General features: G+C 39.5%; 1 protein-coding gene across 2 annotated transcripts in view; it reads right to left on the minus strand.

Moving 5' to 3' along the window:
* Positions 1–16,610, minus strand: part of exoc6 (exocyst complex component 6) — a 60,300-nt gene that overhangs the window by 24,970 nt on the left and 18,720 nt on the right. The window contains exons 3-16 of one of the 2 annotated variants that reach the window (XM_053340938.1): positions 12,513–12,560; positions 12,222–12,312; positions 11,253–11,298; positions 9,341–9,394; positions 8,475–8,625; positions 8,218–8,379; positions 7,813–7,881; positions 6,795–6,878; positions 6,028–6,074; positions 5,775–5,895; positions 2,857–2,928; positions 2,655–2,752; positions 918–1,023; positions 65–171 (exon numbers count right to left, since the gene is read on the minus strand). In XM_053340938.1, coding sequence (XP_053196913.1) covers positions 65–171; positions 918–1,023; positions 2,655–2,752; positions 2,857–2,928; positions 5,775–5,895; positions 6,028–6,074; positions 6,795–6,878; positions 7,813–7,881; positions 8,218–8,379; positions 8,475–8,625; positions 9,341–9,394; positions 11,253–11,298; positions 12,222–12,312; positions 12,513–12,560 — 1,256 coding nt within the window. Of the gene's footprint in view, positions 1–64; positions 175–917; positions 1,024–2,654; positions 2,753–2,856; positions 2,929–5,774; positions 5,896–6,027; positions 6,075–6,794; positions 6,879–7,812; positions 7,882–8,217; positions 8,380–8,474; positions 8,626–9,340; positions 9,395–11,252; positions 11,299–12,221; positions 12,313–12,512; positions 12,561–16,610 lie in introns of both variants that reach the window. The other variant, XM_053340937.1, reaches the window with a different exon arrangement.

A 16,610-nucleotide genomic window follows, 5' to 3' on the forward strand; every position in this document is an offset into this window, starting at 1 on the left:
ACAAAAAAAGTGAAGGAAGAATAGAAGTAGAAAGGAGAAGGTGTGCTTCAGATATAGAGCCTACCTGCGGTGTAGTGACTCTGAGAACTTGAGGCTGGCGTATATGAACTCTTTAACCTGTGTGTAGATCTGAGGGACAGACTGGGACATTGGCAGCTTCTTAGGAAAGTCCTGCTGCTCTCACACACACACACACACACACACACACACACACACACATACACACACACACACACACATACACACATACACACACACACACACACACACACACACACACACACACACACAGAGAAAACAGAAAACAGCCGTTTTAAATCACTGGCTCATCATATAATTTACACTGAGGTTAATAAATTCAAGTCCTATCTTGTCTGCATCTGCTGTTTTTCATATTCACACAAACTGACTCACTGACATTCTTCAATTGCACTCTATGTGCTTTTAATGATTTTAAAGCAAATCATTATTTTATGCTGCAATCCTGTATCTAATGCTCTATTCTAGTATTTTATTTCTCTCTCTCTCTATTTTTCTGTACTTTGTTTTTATTATTAGTTAATTGTATGTTTTAATGTTTCCATACGTTTACTATTATTGGGTTTTATTTTTATTTCTCAAATTGCATGTTTTTATGGGGTTTTTTTTCCAATTCTTACTGTTAAATGTTTGTTTTATGTAAAGCACATTGAGTTGCCATTGTGTATGAAATGTGCTATATAAATAAAACTGCCTTGCCTTGCCTTCAGTTTCATTCATTAAAACTCTTTTACCTTATTGTGCTGTAGAAATGACATGTGGAAGAGTCCTTTAAGAAGACAGATCAATATTGCACTCTTTACTAATAAAAGCTTTCTGATATATCTGCTGAGGAACAACTTCCTGTCTGTGTGAGTGAGTATACGTTACATTGTTACCTTCTCTATCTCTGCATCATGGAAGGGGAAGCGGCTGATCACCAGTTTATACTCCTCCTCTGTCTCCACTGGGATGGGACTGTAATTGTCCAACTCAAAGATCTCCCTGTGGAAAATAACAGTTTAGTGTTAGAGCTTTAACAATCTCCCTCTCTTTAAGATTAAGGTACAATATGTTCAATTTTTCCATCATCGGGTGAGAAACGTGTCCTTATTATTTTGAAGTTGTGGGAGGAAATAAGAGCAACATGTAAGTTGTGCCCAGGTAACAAGAGCCTGATGTTGCAGTGATGTAGGGATGTGTTTAAACAGCATATGTCAGTAGGGTCAAACATACGGCCAGTGGGCCATATCCGGCCCACCAAGGAGTCCAAACTGGCCACCTGGATAACTTTGCTAAGTAGGAAAAGTATATTCCAGTTTATAAATATAACATGCTGATAGCCCACTTGAGATCAAACTGGGCTGCATGTGGCCCTTGAACTAAAATGAGTTTGACACCCCTCCTATATGTAGTTTTATAACTTGTATGTGGTCTCTTTAAAGTTAAAACCTGAAGAGTTTGGTTTAGAACCTGCTCTATGTGTAAAGTGCCTTGAGATAACTTTGTTGTGATTTGGCGCTATACAAATAAAGATTGATTGATTGATTGATTGATTGATATGTTTGTGAAGCCAGTTTTACGGTTTGTATGTAGCTGTACAATAAAGACTGTAAATGAGACATTGTGTGTGTCATTCCTGCTGTTAGTGTAAAGATTTACACATTATGATCCAGACTTGGCTGTGTGATGATGGTACACTCATTATATTTAAAGGAGGTCTGGACTAAAACTACATGAGGAATCACAAAGTAACACTAAAGTACTCTAACCACTTACTGTTCTCACAAGGTAATGCAGGAATGCAACCAGTTACTTTATGACAATAAATGTGTTATGTAATTAGTTATTGACCAAGAGTCACACAACAATCACGACTTATGACAGAAACAAGACATCTACACATATTTTAAGATTGTTGTGGGGGCGAAGGTGATTGAGTGGTTGAGTGCATGTCATATACGTAGCGGACCCTCAGTTTGAGTCCCGGCCATATCACACCCCCCCCCCCCTCTCTATCTCTACTGTCAAATGAAGGCATCCATGCCAGAAAAAATCTTTAAAAAAAAAGAAAAAAACATTGTTGTGGATTATGCATTTATTCCACTTAGAAACAATTCACACTAAGAGAGAGGAAATGTATGTCACTTTTTCTTTTCACACATCAGTTCAACAACAAGTTCTAACACCTATGACAACATTCGGCTCATGAATGGAAAGAACTCTTTCCTGTTCTGTCTGATCTGACACCTTTAGTTGTTCAAAGTGACAGTCTGTGGTGATGAGGATGAGAAGCAATCATGAAACATTTAACATTAACAACTGCTCCAACTGACTCCCATTTAAAAAAAGCCTCAGCTTATCTCTAGAAATACTAAGTCAATATTAGATTTTTCAACTTCTCATTATGATTCAGTCTTTAAAATTCAGCCTCTAATAAGTGTGTGCTGGTCACTTTGAAATGGTTTTGCTTGCAATTATTTTGATATGCTGCCCCCTATTTGTTTTGAACAGCTGGCCAATTCTTACACATTGAATCTTAAAGGATAAAACTACCTACTTGGTTTTGTGTAAATATCTCAAACATAAGGATGAGTAGAACTACAGACAGACAAGCACAGCGCGGCGAAGCCCACCTGAAAACCAGCGCCCACTTCTTCAGCAGAGTTTCATTGTACTGGTCTCTGACCTCAAACAGCAGGTCAAACAGCCGGTTCACAGGAAAACCATAACCCTGTACAACACAAACACACAACATCAAGTTTTCTCAGCTGTTTTACACAGCTCGCAGTCACACGCTGTTAAAACGAAGCACGGCTCTGAGCTCAATGAACCAACCTGTAGTGTGTCAGCAAAGATGACGATGAGGTTCTTCAGCTCCAGGACGAGGTCTGGATCATCACAGTATGACTGGAAACAACAAATATATGAGATTCAGCATTCAGTCAGACAGATATGGGAGAGATATCTACGACAGCAACATTGATAAGGATAAGTGTTGGAGAGCTGCAGAAAGGTGTTTCCAAAGCACGTCTAAAGAAACAAAGACACAACTTGATGCTGAATGATATAGTATACAGCCACCAAATGCATATTTAGGGTACTTTTATTGGGTCATTTTCTCATAGGTCAGTCAGAAATATTACAATTACATTAAATTACAATATCAGCTGGAGGCAGGGATTTCCAACCAGCTCACAGACTGCCTGGTAGCTAGCTAGCCATCTACAGCTACTAAAATCTGACAGCAACAGTTTGCATGTTGGCAAAATCTCGACAGCGACTGACTAAAACTGAGAAGCTGCTTTTGTCTTCTTCTATGAGATGATACAGTGAGACAGTGTTTCTTCCTATTTACTACATAGAGTGCTATATTTATTTTCTCTTACTTTATTTTAGTGTCTGAATTCTGTGTGTGTAATATATTCCCTCAAAGAATCCACAATGGAAGAAGGAAGTAGTGTCCATGGCATGTACACTACTTTGTGCTAATAATCACAAAATGCAATGCATTACATTTGATTGATGCAACACTGTGCCTGCAAAATGGTGATGATTTCATAGTGTGAAATTCTCTTGAAACACTACAATAAACTAGTTGAGTGTCTGTTATGTAATATTAAGGAAGCATGAAGGAGTTAACAAGGTTGTAATTTTAGACATAGCTCCATTGTCCTAAAAGTCTTACCAAAATGTCACACTGTGTATAATGGTAGCCTGCAAAGCTCGACAAGCAACTGTAACTAAGAGGGGTGGAGCTTAGTGAAGGGTGAATTAACACCAGTAAAAGTCCTTCCATTTTTTCTGGAGCGTGGAGTGATTTATGACCCTGAAAGCAGCACAGTTGAGTCCCTTAACATTGACACAAGGATCCTGCCAAACACAGGAGTGTGTAAATCAAGCAGGAGAATGAACACAGGCTGAGATGTGACGTAAAGCAGTAGCTGCCTGCCTCTCTATTTACTCAGACACACACATTACACACACACACGACAATCAGCTAGGAACTGGACAAAACAGCAACAAATCACAGCAGTGATAGGAGAGTATATCAGCTGTTTATCTGTATCTGTTTATGGGTCAATGAGGTTGTTTGTGTCCATGTGGTTTAATCCCATTTAAAGGGTTAAAATGTGAAAATAAATGTATGAATAACTTCCACACATTCTTTTTTTGTGGACCCAGCATCAAATTTCTGCTTTTAATCCATTTTGACAGAATATATTAGAGGATTATGGTAAAAATGTCTAAGTGGTGTAACCATAAAAACTTTGTACCAAATATTTCAACTTGCTTAAAAACAGTAAATTCTCATTAAAACACCATATCAACTAGCTTGGCATGATCGTATATTATAACTTTTATATTAAATAAAGCTGATGGAATACAATTGTTCTAAATATTACATTTCATCTGGAGAAGTGATCCTGGAGAAACGCCCTTTTGTTTTGTTTTTACAAGCAAAATGACAATAAAGATTGATTTGATTTGAATCATGTCAGTAAGGAACCATTTACATTTTATTTAAATGAAGTAATTATGTGTATAAGTCCACTTAAATACACTGTAGGTGGATAAAATATTGATCGATTGATGAATATTTATCATTCTTTTGTGGTTATACCATTTGACATTTTCAGGAGCGTTCGGTCTTACTTTTGGTAAAAAATGGTGCAAAAACCAACAAAAATACTAAATGTACATTTTAACAAACCTGATGCTGCTTTTAATTAGTTAGTTTTAACTGATTTTTGGATTGCTCATCTTGCCAAGCCTTATTTGAGACTGACCTTTATATAAACCATATCTGGGCAGTGGTGAAAGAAGTATACAGATCTTTCACTAAACCAGCAATACCACAGTAGTAAAGTACTCTCTACTAGCATTTTTGTTAAGTAGTAGTAACTATAACTCTCAAATAAATGCTTTGTAGTACTCAGTACTTGAGTAATGTACTTAGTTACATTCCACATCTGATTCTGGTCCATGTTATGTGCTAATATGACATCATGTTTAGTCAGGGAGTGTATGAGGTTATATGTGTTTTCTTTTCTTATTATTATTATTCTTAGTAATGATTATTCATTGAAGTGTAACTGTTGTGTTGGTAGTGGTACTGTAAAATATTGTAGACCTTTTGTAAGTATTATTTGCTAAATAATTCTGCACACTGGACTCAAGGTAAACCGACTCCTCTTATACAGGTTTGGGAGAGACTTTCCCCCAGCATGCAGTAGCTGTTAAAACAGGAACCAGGCAGAGTGGAGCTGCCTGTGTCATGGCCCAGCAGAGGGGCTGCAGGCCAGGGGGGGAGACCCAGGGCTTTGTAAGTCTTCTCACCCCACACTGTGCGGCCCATTCTCTGGCCTGTTAGCATAATTCTCTGGGTCATTTACAACTGACTGGAGCCCAGCTGTCAGGAATATGCCTTCTTAATCTGCTGTTATTGTTGCAATCTGTCTCTCATTAAGGCCCCAATGACCCCCTCTTTGGCTGCATGCGTATGTGTGTTTTGACCTCTTCTCTTGAGAGTGACATCATTAGTGTGTTTGTGGGTGCGCTGACCTCGGCAGTGTTGTGTGTGTGTGTGTCAGCCAGTGAATGAAAGGTCTTAAAGGATAAATAGATCCACAGCAGGCTCTATTATCTCTATTAACTCTCAACAGTCTCCTTTGCATTCACAGCCAACTCCCTGCTGGTGTGTGTGTGTGTGTGTGTGTGTGTGTGTGTGTGTGTGTGTGTGCATGTGAACCTACAGAGTGTGTGCGGAGCACAGCGATGATCTTGGACAGGGCCATGTTCCACAGTTCATCAGTGAAAGCTCTGGTCACCAGCCCCCTTGCAGCATGGAGGATATGGTCCTCCACAACAAAGAACCTGATGACACACACACACACACACACACACACAGAGAAAAGACATCTTCAGACACATCTTAACACTACGGTCAGTGGAATGTTATGTAAAAGTAAAATGATGTAGTGAGACAATGAAGTTTAAAAATCTCACCCTACAATCTGGTTGAAGTATCTTCTGTAGCCTTCCACAGTCTCGTGCTGGAAATACACAAACACACACACACACACACACAGAGCTATTTTAATACACATAGCTGCATGAATGCATAAAAGCCACAAGTAAATGAGTATGTGTGCTGTTGAATTAGTGAGCAGGCACTGATTTCCACGTTGAGCTTTTTTAAGCGTTTTAAGCCGTTTTTAAGGTTTTACTGCTCACCTCTTTAAACTTTCATTTCACACTTAATGTGGCTACAAAGCCTTTCAGATTGTTCTCATAGCAGAGCAGGTTTTGAGGCTACCCTGGTATTAGTCAGTGTAGTCTTCTGGGTAGCTTTGGGTGTCTTATTTGATACTACCACAAGGGGGCAGTGACAACAGAACTGTTCTAAATCCACACACAGCGAATCCAAGTGAAAACTGGAATAGAATGAAATTCAGTGCTCTCATTTAATATGAATAATGAAAACTTCAGTCAAGTAAAGAGCTGGAGAGCATTTCCAGCACAAAAAGATGAAGCCTATTAATTACTGCCTTGCTGCCTATCACGTTTTCTATGTCTGTGAGTTAAAGCTCTGCATCCAAAACATTTTTCTAAATGCAAGAGTTGAAGTCAGTAATGTTAATTACTGATGTGGACTACACATTTAAATTAGTTCTTGGATTTCATAAATATGCATTACATGTGTGTTTCATGATACTGCCACTATATCAGCAGTTGTCTGTAGTTCCATCTGAGCCTGTTTGTGTGTTGCTCACCATGTTAGACTGTGGCTGCAGTACTAGCCGGGCCTGTTTTTTCCTCTGTTTCCTGTAGTAGTTCTCAAATGTTTCTCTGTCACCCTGCAGACGGAAAAAGAAACACAACATAGAATTTAGAGAACTACGGATGTTTGAAAACTGCAATGGTGTGAATGAAATACTCTCATTAGCCATACAAACATCCATGATCACCCACAAGAGCATTGGCATGGCAACCATAAACAAGTCATAAATTCAAATATGTCACATCTCCTTGTCCAGTGTGTTTTGTTGGATGAACGTAACCCTTTACATACCTGTCTTAATGCTACTGTTACTGTTCATTCACAATACAGTCATACCAGGTCTTGAATTGGGAAATTGGTGGTACAGATTTCCTTTAATATCAAACCCTGCTCTTATTCACACATGAGTCCATGCAGAAGATGTTCCTGAACATTTCAGGGATAGTCTGTGTGTGTGTGAGGGGCTTAATATTCTCTGAGCTATGACTCTACTCCGTCCTGTATAGCAGAGATGAAAGCAACTGATCAAACAGCTGATTATTATGATGATGATTAGAGTGATACTGATACTGCTTTTATCAGGTGTAACAGGTGTTTAGGTGACATCTTGGCTGCTGAACTGCTAATCACACTAACTCAAATTCACCATGACTTCACCACCACAGACAGGTTGTAGTTACAGGTTGTAGCTGCTGTGGCAGTGAACCAATCATATGTGGCATTAAATCCAAGGACGCTCGTGTTGATTGGCTGTGAGCAAGTCCATACAAATAGTCATATTTACTAGCTCTGGGTATCATTTGATGGGAGATGTTTCCATACTACTTGGTATCCATTTATTTCAGTCGATACCTTAAAAAGGTATAGAGTACCCATACCCAGCCCTACTGACACAACATATTCTTATTTTGGCTTGACTTGAGTTTTAGCTTTCATAGTTGTAAAATCAAATGTGTGTGACACTGCTAAGATCTAGTTTGTGTGTATGTGTGAGAAAGAGAAACACCTACCAGCACAGTGTAAATGTGTAAACACCTGTAAACAGGCGAGAAGTCTACCAGGTCCTGAGCTGTAAGAACCTGTTACACATAGATGAAGAGACACAGTTACTGTCACATATTACTTCTGCATGATTATATGCTTGAAAAAGAAGTCTACATTTTGCAATATTAAAAAAAAGAAAAACAGGACTCAAATACCTATGCACTCATACTGTAGCCATGACATTTGTATAACAGAAAAATACAACCTACTACTGCATTTTTTATGAAAATCTATCAGCCTTTGCATTAGAATGAAATAAACATATTGTAGTGTGAGACAACACATAAACAAAATTGTTCTGGAGAAGATGAGCATTATCATTTAGTCTGATCACTTCCTGTCACACTCAAACAGATGTGATGTTTCTTCACCTCTTCATCGCCTTCCTCCTCATCTCCTGTGTCGTCGTCCATCAACAAGCCGTTGTGAGTGTGAGTGTGTGTTCGCCCATTGAGGGAGTACACAGGCTTGGTGTAGTGGCCCATACTGGCCTGCTTTGCTACTGCACTGTTAAAAGTCCTGTGCTGATGTGCCTGGAGGGACAAACAACACACACACAGATCAATAAGCCTGATAAATACCTTCACAGAGCTATTGGAAGAACTGTTACGAACACAAACTCTCATACCTGTCTCATGGCGGTCTCTCCAACCTTGTCAGAGTGTTTCCTGATGCTCTCCAGGAAGTCCTTGAGGTCCGACATGGAGATCTCCTTGATCTCCTCTCTGAGTCTGGGCAGGTTTTCAGCCATGATCTGACAGAACCTGTAATGACTGACTCTGCAAGAGACACAGCAGAATCAATCCACTTCTGTCCACTTTAAGAAGTAGTATTCATTCTAGAGTCCGGCCATCAGTTGGTCAGCTGATACATACCAATCACAGATATATGTGCAAATAGTTTTTTAAGTTTTAAAAAGTTTTATAGGCAGTGTTTTATGTATATTTGATCCTTTTATTTACTTCGACTTTAATATGTGTTTTTTTGCAGTGTTTTTTTATTCACAGCTAATTATAATGATAATTCCCAGCTGTGTTCAACAGTTTCACTGCACTGATGTCATTTTATACACTAAACTGTAATATATCAATATCCATTACATATCTTTGTCAAAATGTGTGTCTATGTACATATTCTGTACATATATTATCAGCCAATATACTGATATCAGATTTTTTTTTTTTTTGCTCCCTAATATCATTATCGGTCCAGTATTGGTCAGGCCCTAATTCATTCTAACCAGCAAAATCCAATTTACATAAAAAACTAATAGAATCCAACAACTGACAAACCAATCAAATCCAATAATGACACCATCTTCCTATCAGGGTCATGCTACCATTATCCAGGAAACACTACTGTTAGCTTAGCTACTGTATAGAACACTTCAACACATATGGTTGGAGACATAGAATGCTCTACATGTAAGACTGAAGATCATTGAATTTTAAGAGGTTTAGTGGAGTATTCCTCTAAAACCTGGATGGTATTTACCTTGGGATGTAGACCTTCTCCAGCTGCTCCATGGTTTTCAATGCAGCATAGTATCTGCAGAGACAAACAATACAATATCAGTTAGGATGAAAACTCAGCTGTGGTCCTTTATTCACAAGCATGAAGAAAAAGTTGACTTTTGTATTTGGTTGACATATTACAGTTCTAGGTGGAGCAGGGTTTTTTAAGAAAATGCAACAGGAAATGTAACAGTGGCAAAAATCTGTATTTCAGTCATTGTAAATCAGGTGCAAAACAAGTACATGATAGTGTTCTGAGTCATTGTTGGATTAAACCTAATGGATTATAGAGTACAAAAATAATATATCATATTGTTCGGATTATGAAAAAAGTGGGGTCGTCTTATATTCAGGGTCTAGACATTTACATGTCAATATAAATTCACAACACCAGATGTACAGTGATTGTCTTGAAAAAAGTGTCTCAGAGTTAAAGTTAACCAAAAACTAAGTAGCAGTAATGTAGCAGTAAGTACTATCATTAACTGGACTGCTTCACTGTCTCTCCTCTGATGTGCTGAGCCTGCCTGCAGTGAAACAGAGCAGAGGAGAGAAAATCAGCACGACTACAGTAGAATAAAACATAGTCTCTACTGTGTCTTACTGCCAGCTATGGTTGTGCTGCTTATGGTCGTGTGTGTGTGTGTGTGTGTGTGTGTGTGCTTCACAGAGCAAAGACAATGAACCGAACCAGGTGAAGAACTTGAGTTCAACTACACTCGATGTGTTACTGTAAGTATTGTAAACAATAAAAATTTTGGGAGTAAAAAGCAAATAAGAATAATTGAATCAAAATTGTAAGTTTTTTTTCCGGGGGGGGGGGGGGATTACATTATTATTACATTCGGGTCATTGTGCTATGTTGGGATACTGGTGTCTCCCTATTTTAGTTTTAAGGCCTAACAGGGGAATCAAAGAGCTAATGTATGTCTCATTCCATTTCCATCCATATTCAGTACAGTGTGATTTGATTTTTTTCAAATGCGTATTTTGAAACCTATTATTGTGGTCTTTCATAGTGTACACACATCACAAGGGTTCAGCCTCAGGTCAGTGTGCTGAGCTCCCATCATTAGGCTGATAGGCAGGCTGTGAAGAGATCTAATTGGTCGGTCAGTGAGTGTAAAATGTGTTGTATACACATGAACAGAAGACAGCCTCATAAACTCTACAGTGAAAAGGTTTGTCAGAGTGCAGAGCACCAAGACAGACGACACAAAGGCTGCAAGTGGCAGGACATTGACGAGAATGTGACCTGAGCAGCAGTACATACAGTACAGATAATAATGTGTATTTGCACCACACAAACTCATGCCAATTAATAGACACACTGTATGGGCCATGTCATTAGTGCTTAAAGTAGACACTACACACACACACACACACGAGCACATGCACACACACACACATACACACACCACGCAAGGTGGCCAGCATAGTCTAATTGCCTTGGATTGTCTATGGGCCATGACAGGGCCGCAGTGAGGGGGCGTTGTTGTGAACAAGGGGCATACTGAGGGTCAATTGTCCTGCCAGTGAATAGCCTCTTCCTTTGGTCCACAGTAATGAACAAGAAAGGGTCATTATTTTCCTGTCAATGAAGTTCATGGGGTAAAAATGAAGTTCAATCAAACCCACATAGCAGGGCTGAGTTGAAACATTGGTAGGAAACGTGCATCACAATCACTGTTATTAACAGACTGGTTTGGTGAAGTCTTTGTTCATTGAGTGTATTGTTTTAAGCTCAATAGACTGTGCTGTAAAGTTGTTCAGTGATTGATTTGTTCATATCATTTAGAATCAGGGGAATCTAGCATAATACTTTTCGAAATCCATTAAGTAGTTTTAAATAGGACAGTTTGATGCAGATGTGCCACAAGTCAGATGGATACCTTTTGGATTCCAGCTGCTCCTTAAGTTTGCTGTACATTTCTAGCACTGTAAAGGAAGAGAAAGACAGGAATCAGTAGTTTGTTGGTGAGATCGTTATTCAGATTAAACCCACACACTTTGTAACAAACAAAGAATGTTTAACATCCAAATATATGAACCATCCAGTACAGTCACGAGACTTTGTGTGAACACATTCCAGGCCCAGAAAGGTTTCTGACCATGAGCAAGGGGTCCAACATGAACACACACATTTTCTTTGGGCATTTCACATGAGAGATTTCTGCTTTTGTCTGTGTTCCTTTCACTGGGTCCAGCTGGACAAAGGTTATGTCACGAACTTCTGCTCACCAATCACAATTTAGCAACTTTTGCCAGCACTGTCAAATGTGATCTAACTACACCCTCACACACCTGATGAAGCACATTAATCTAGACTGGGAAGCTACAAATACACATTATAATGCAGCTTTTTTGTTTATTTAGTGAAGATTTGATGTTACAGACTGTCAAATCTTTGCATACATGTGATTTGGGTGCTTCAGGCTTCAAATGTGTGGTGTCATTGCCGCCTACACCACTTCCACTAATTAGGCCTAGTCTGTGAGTGTGTTTAACTTTACCAACAATTATTGTAGTGTAGTTTTTACCCAACACAATTATCAAACCTAAATCTTTCCTGGCTAAAAGCATCAGGATAACTGGGCTTCTTTTGCTGGATTTTTAGCAGCATCTAATTTCCTTTTATGAATGACAGCCATGTGTTTCAAAGGCTACAGGAAATAGGACATAGGAAAAGGAAGTGATAAAGTACCTTTTCGTAACATTCAAAGAGTTATAGGCTCTTATCAGGGCCACATTTTCTCCAAAGCATTGATTTGGTCATATTTAAGGTGGAAGTACATGTATATGGACTAGTTGAACCCTGGGGTCAACATCACCAGTCATCATCATTCAGTCAGTCGTGCTACCTGGTATACAGAGCTGGAGTTTCTCCACAGTGGTAACCATGTTCCTCTGCTGGATCCGACAGCGAATCACCTCCTCTGTCTGAGCTGTCACCTGAGGGAAGGCAGACACAAAGGAAAAGACACAATGAGAAAGAGGCCACCACACTGCTGACTACTGGGTTAAAGAACGGTCATGTCTAAAGCAGAACTGTCCTTCCAGTTAACAAGCATACATATGTGCTGACAGCACAATAAAACCAACCGTTTTTTTGTCTTCTGCACATTCATGCATACACATGTACATGGTCTTACCTCCCTCCCAGCTTCTTGTAGTCTTCGATTAGTGTCTGTCACTTGGCCCTTGAAAAACAAACAGAGTCAGTTGAGTCACAGATCAGTTTAGCTGCACAGATCTTTCCTTTTATTTTACCGTTCCTCTATGCAGGGTTCATCATTTGTATCGAAAAATTCCATTATATCCACTCCATTTAATCATCATAATCAAATTCTATATTTAACAAGTATTGTATATGTGTGTCAAAGTCTGATGTATCTTATTCAAAACATCAGTGAGCCGCACTGTTACACTGAGTGACACGGTCCTTCATTACCATGAACACACACACTGTAGTTTATTTTGACTCACACACACACCATCCTGCTGCCAGAAATACTCAAATGTGGACTCATCCGCTGCTGAAAATAGTCCCCTACAAATGCCCAATTTCCTCCTGTTTGAGGAATGTTTGCAGTGTCAAGCTGTTATAGGAAATGAATGAGACTCTTTGATATATATTATTACATCTTCAGTAGGAATGAATGGGTTCAGAGTTGAGAGGCACAGACCAGGTAGGAATATCAAAGAGCACTGAGATTGGTTTGGACATTTTCATGGAATTTGTTGACAATTAGCAAATCATAGAAAAAGCAGCTTTATCCCTAAATCTTCACTAGGAGGCAGCACATGTTGAAGAAGTAGGTACTTATATTTCTTGATGTTTTTTTTAAATTTAGATTCAGAATGTAGGAACACCTTGGTCCTGGTTCAGTCATACATGTTGTCACATGTCTATCTGTCCTTCCTCTCCCTGTCTGCCCCCTCCTCTCCATGCCCTCTCTTTTCCCTCTCTACCTCCCTCCCTGCAGCTGCTCAGCCTTGTAATCAGCTCATTGTCCATGAAGGGGCAAGGACAAAGGCAGGCAAATTCAGATTAACCAGGCAGCGGGGACCTGAACCCATCATCGGTGCACTGGGCCTTTCATGGGGTTTAATGGCTTGTGACAGGCTCTTTCTCACAGATTCAGTGACAAACTTCTCGATTCTAGATGGGGATTTTTGAACTCTCGGCTCTTGTCACACGGCTGAGAGCCATGACCCAATTGACCAGTCGGCTTTTTGATGACAATCCTTTCAACAGTGAAGCTTCCAAACTGGAGGGACTAACTACATAATCACTGCTTCTTTTTTCATTCACCAGTGGCACAACACCAGACAGAGTTTCCTCCAATGGTTGAAGAGATATGAGTTATTTCCAGACATTTAATAAATGTAGACTGTCATCTAAAACAACATAACATGCTGATGGAGAGAATGGCTGCCCAGGAGAACACCGTGTTCCATTATGGGAAAATGAGCCTCATGCATGTTTAATTCTTATCCTAAACATTTCTCTATAAAGTTTACAAGTACTAGTGTGCAAAGTCAGATTCAAGGATCACGTCTGTGAGATTTGATCATTAGCATAATCAACGCCCCTAAAACATCCATATATGGTGATCTGTTCCACTCCTTTTGTAGGCGAGTTTCATTCACAAAAATGTTTCCAAAGATTACAAAGAAATTTTTTAGAAGTATTTAGATCCTTTACTAGTGTAAAAATACTAATGTCACTGCAGTTATAGTATGTTGTACTCATACATACAGTAAAAAACGGTGTATAAGTAGCACCAGTGTATAAGTCTCAGTTTATTTTGGGAAGTATCATGCTGGGAAAAATACTGTTCTATTAAAGACTGGTTTATTTGAATGTACCAGTAGATATTCATTTATAAACACATATGTTTATATTCCAAAACTTTTTCAATTTACTTTTATTAGAAACACAATCAAAACACCTGAAACAGTGTGTTGGGTTAATGGTTAATGGTCTGGTAACTGTATTAACTATATTAAGTCTATATTAAGACTATGGGCCCTATCTTGAGGTTGGCGCACAGCGGATGGCAGCGTGGCGCATGTGTCTTTGTTAGTTTCCCCTGACGCAGTTGTTATTTTCTCTTCCTGCTCCCATGTTGTCTAAATAGCAAATACACTTACACCAGTCTGTGCACCTATGGGTGTGTTGGTCTCAAAATGAGGTGAGATCAGGTTCATTGGTGGCGCGTTGCTATTTTGAGGCAGAGGAAAGCGATTGCACTACTGCACTACTACTAAAGTCACTGGCACATAGTTTACTGTTATTTAAGGGGCGAATTATCAAGAGTCCAATATGCTCCTATATAGGGGGGTATATAGGGGGGTATATAGGGGGTATATAGTGGGGTATATAGGGGGGTATATAGGGGGGTATATAGGGGGTATATAGTGGGGTATATAGGGGGGTATATAGGGGGGTGTATAGGGGGTATATAGTGGGGTATATAGGGGGGTATATAGTGGGGTATATAGTGGGGTATATAGGGGGGTATATAGGGGGGTATATAGGGGGTATATAGTGGGGTATATAGGGGGGTATATAGGGGGGTGTATAGGCGCAGACACTGTGCTTGTTACCACACGGACGCGCAGCAGCACACAAACATGCAAAACATTACAAATAAAAGGACACAATGTGAATTCATATTATGATATACATCAACATATTAAAAATGCATGTCATATTAATTAGTCATAATATTTATCAGATTTAATTAATTGTAAAAAATGGAGAGTGCCGCTGTGGACAGTCCTAACAACCTATGAAAGTCTGTAGCCTCTGATGCTGCACAAGATGCTGCACAGAGCGCAGTGCCATTACACACAGCCACCCACTGTTTATTAAATCAGCTGATGACACCAGGCTGCTGCAGTATAACTACACACACCTCTACACTCATCATACTGGTTGGTTATAACTACACACACCTCTACACTCATCATACTGGTTGGTTATAACTACACACACCTCTACACTCATCACACTGGTTGGTTATAACTACACACACCTCTACACTCATCACACTGGTTGGTTATAACTACACACACCTCTACACTCATCACACTGGTTGGTTATAACCACACACACCTCTACACTCATCATACTGGTTGGTTATAACCACACACACCTCTACACTCATCAGACTGGTTGGTTATAACCACACACACCTCTACACTCATCAGACTGGTTGGTTATAACCACACACACCTCTACACTCATCACACTGGTTGGTTATAACCACACACACCTCTACACTCATCAGACTGGTTGGTTATAACCACACACACCTCTACACTCATCACACTGGTTGGTTATAACTACACACACCTCTACACTCATCACACTGGTTGGTTATAACTACACACACCTCTACACTCATCACACTGGTTGGTTATAACTACACACACCTCTACACTCATCACACTGGTTGGTTATATGTCCATATTCTTCCTTTCTATGAATTAAATGTGAGGTTAGCAGCTCATCAGCCAACTTTCCTCATGTTATATTATTGAAACACATTGCTGGGTAAATGCACCGTTATAATAGCAATCCGCCAATGTGACAGCGCTCCTTGATCTTAAAGGGAATGAGAGATGACACTCTGATTGGTTTACCGCATGTCACGCCCAAAACACGCCTATGATTAATGAGGGGACTTAAGTCCATCCTTTTAGACCATGCGCCTGGCGCAGTGACCATTTTTCCGCTGTTAAAATAGTGCCCCAAAGGCACTTGCGCCACGCGCTTCACGCCATGCGCTACAGACCGTTCAAATAGGGCCCTATGAGTTTCAATTAAACCTTTTAACACAAGAACACAGTAACTTTACATATCTAATACAGTGTGTACCTGTGTGCTTACTGAGACCCAAAAACTCTTCATCAGAGCTGTCACTTTGCACAAACACAACTGCCACTGAGTCACACTTTTACACATTATGCTTCATCATTAGTTTGGTGTGTAGATACTGAAACATCACAGCAACTACTGTCTGAAATACTTCTGATCAACACAATATTTTTTCCATACAATATACAGCAGTAACGGCTCATCAATAGTCTATTTTTATTAGCTGCAGACATAGCTGTAGTGTACAGTGCATGCTTGACACCACTGTTTATAGAAGGTTATAGTTCATAAGTGTGGACGCTCACATCATTATGGTTATAGTTATAGTTATTGTTCTTAGTGTGGACAACCTTTTACATAC

Source organism: Scomber japonicus, chromosome 20 (genome assembly GCF_027409825.1).
Source record: "Scomber japonicus isolate fScoJap1 chromosome 20, fScoJap1.pri, whole genome shotgun sequence".
NCBI lineage: Eukaryota > Metazoa > Chordata > Actinopteri > Scombriformes > Scombridae > Scomber > Scomber japonicus.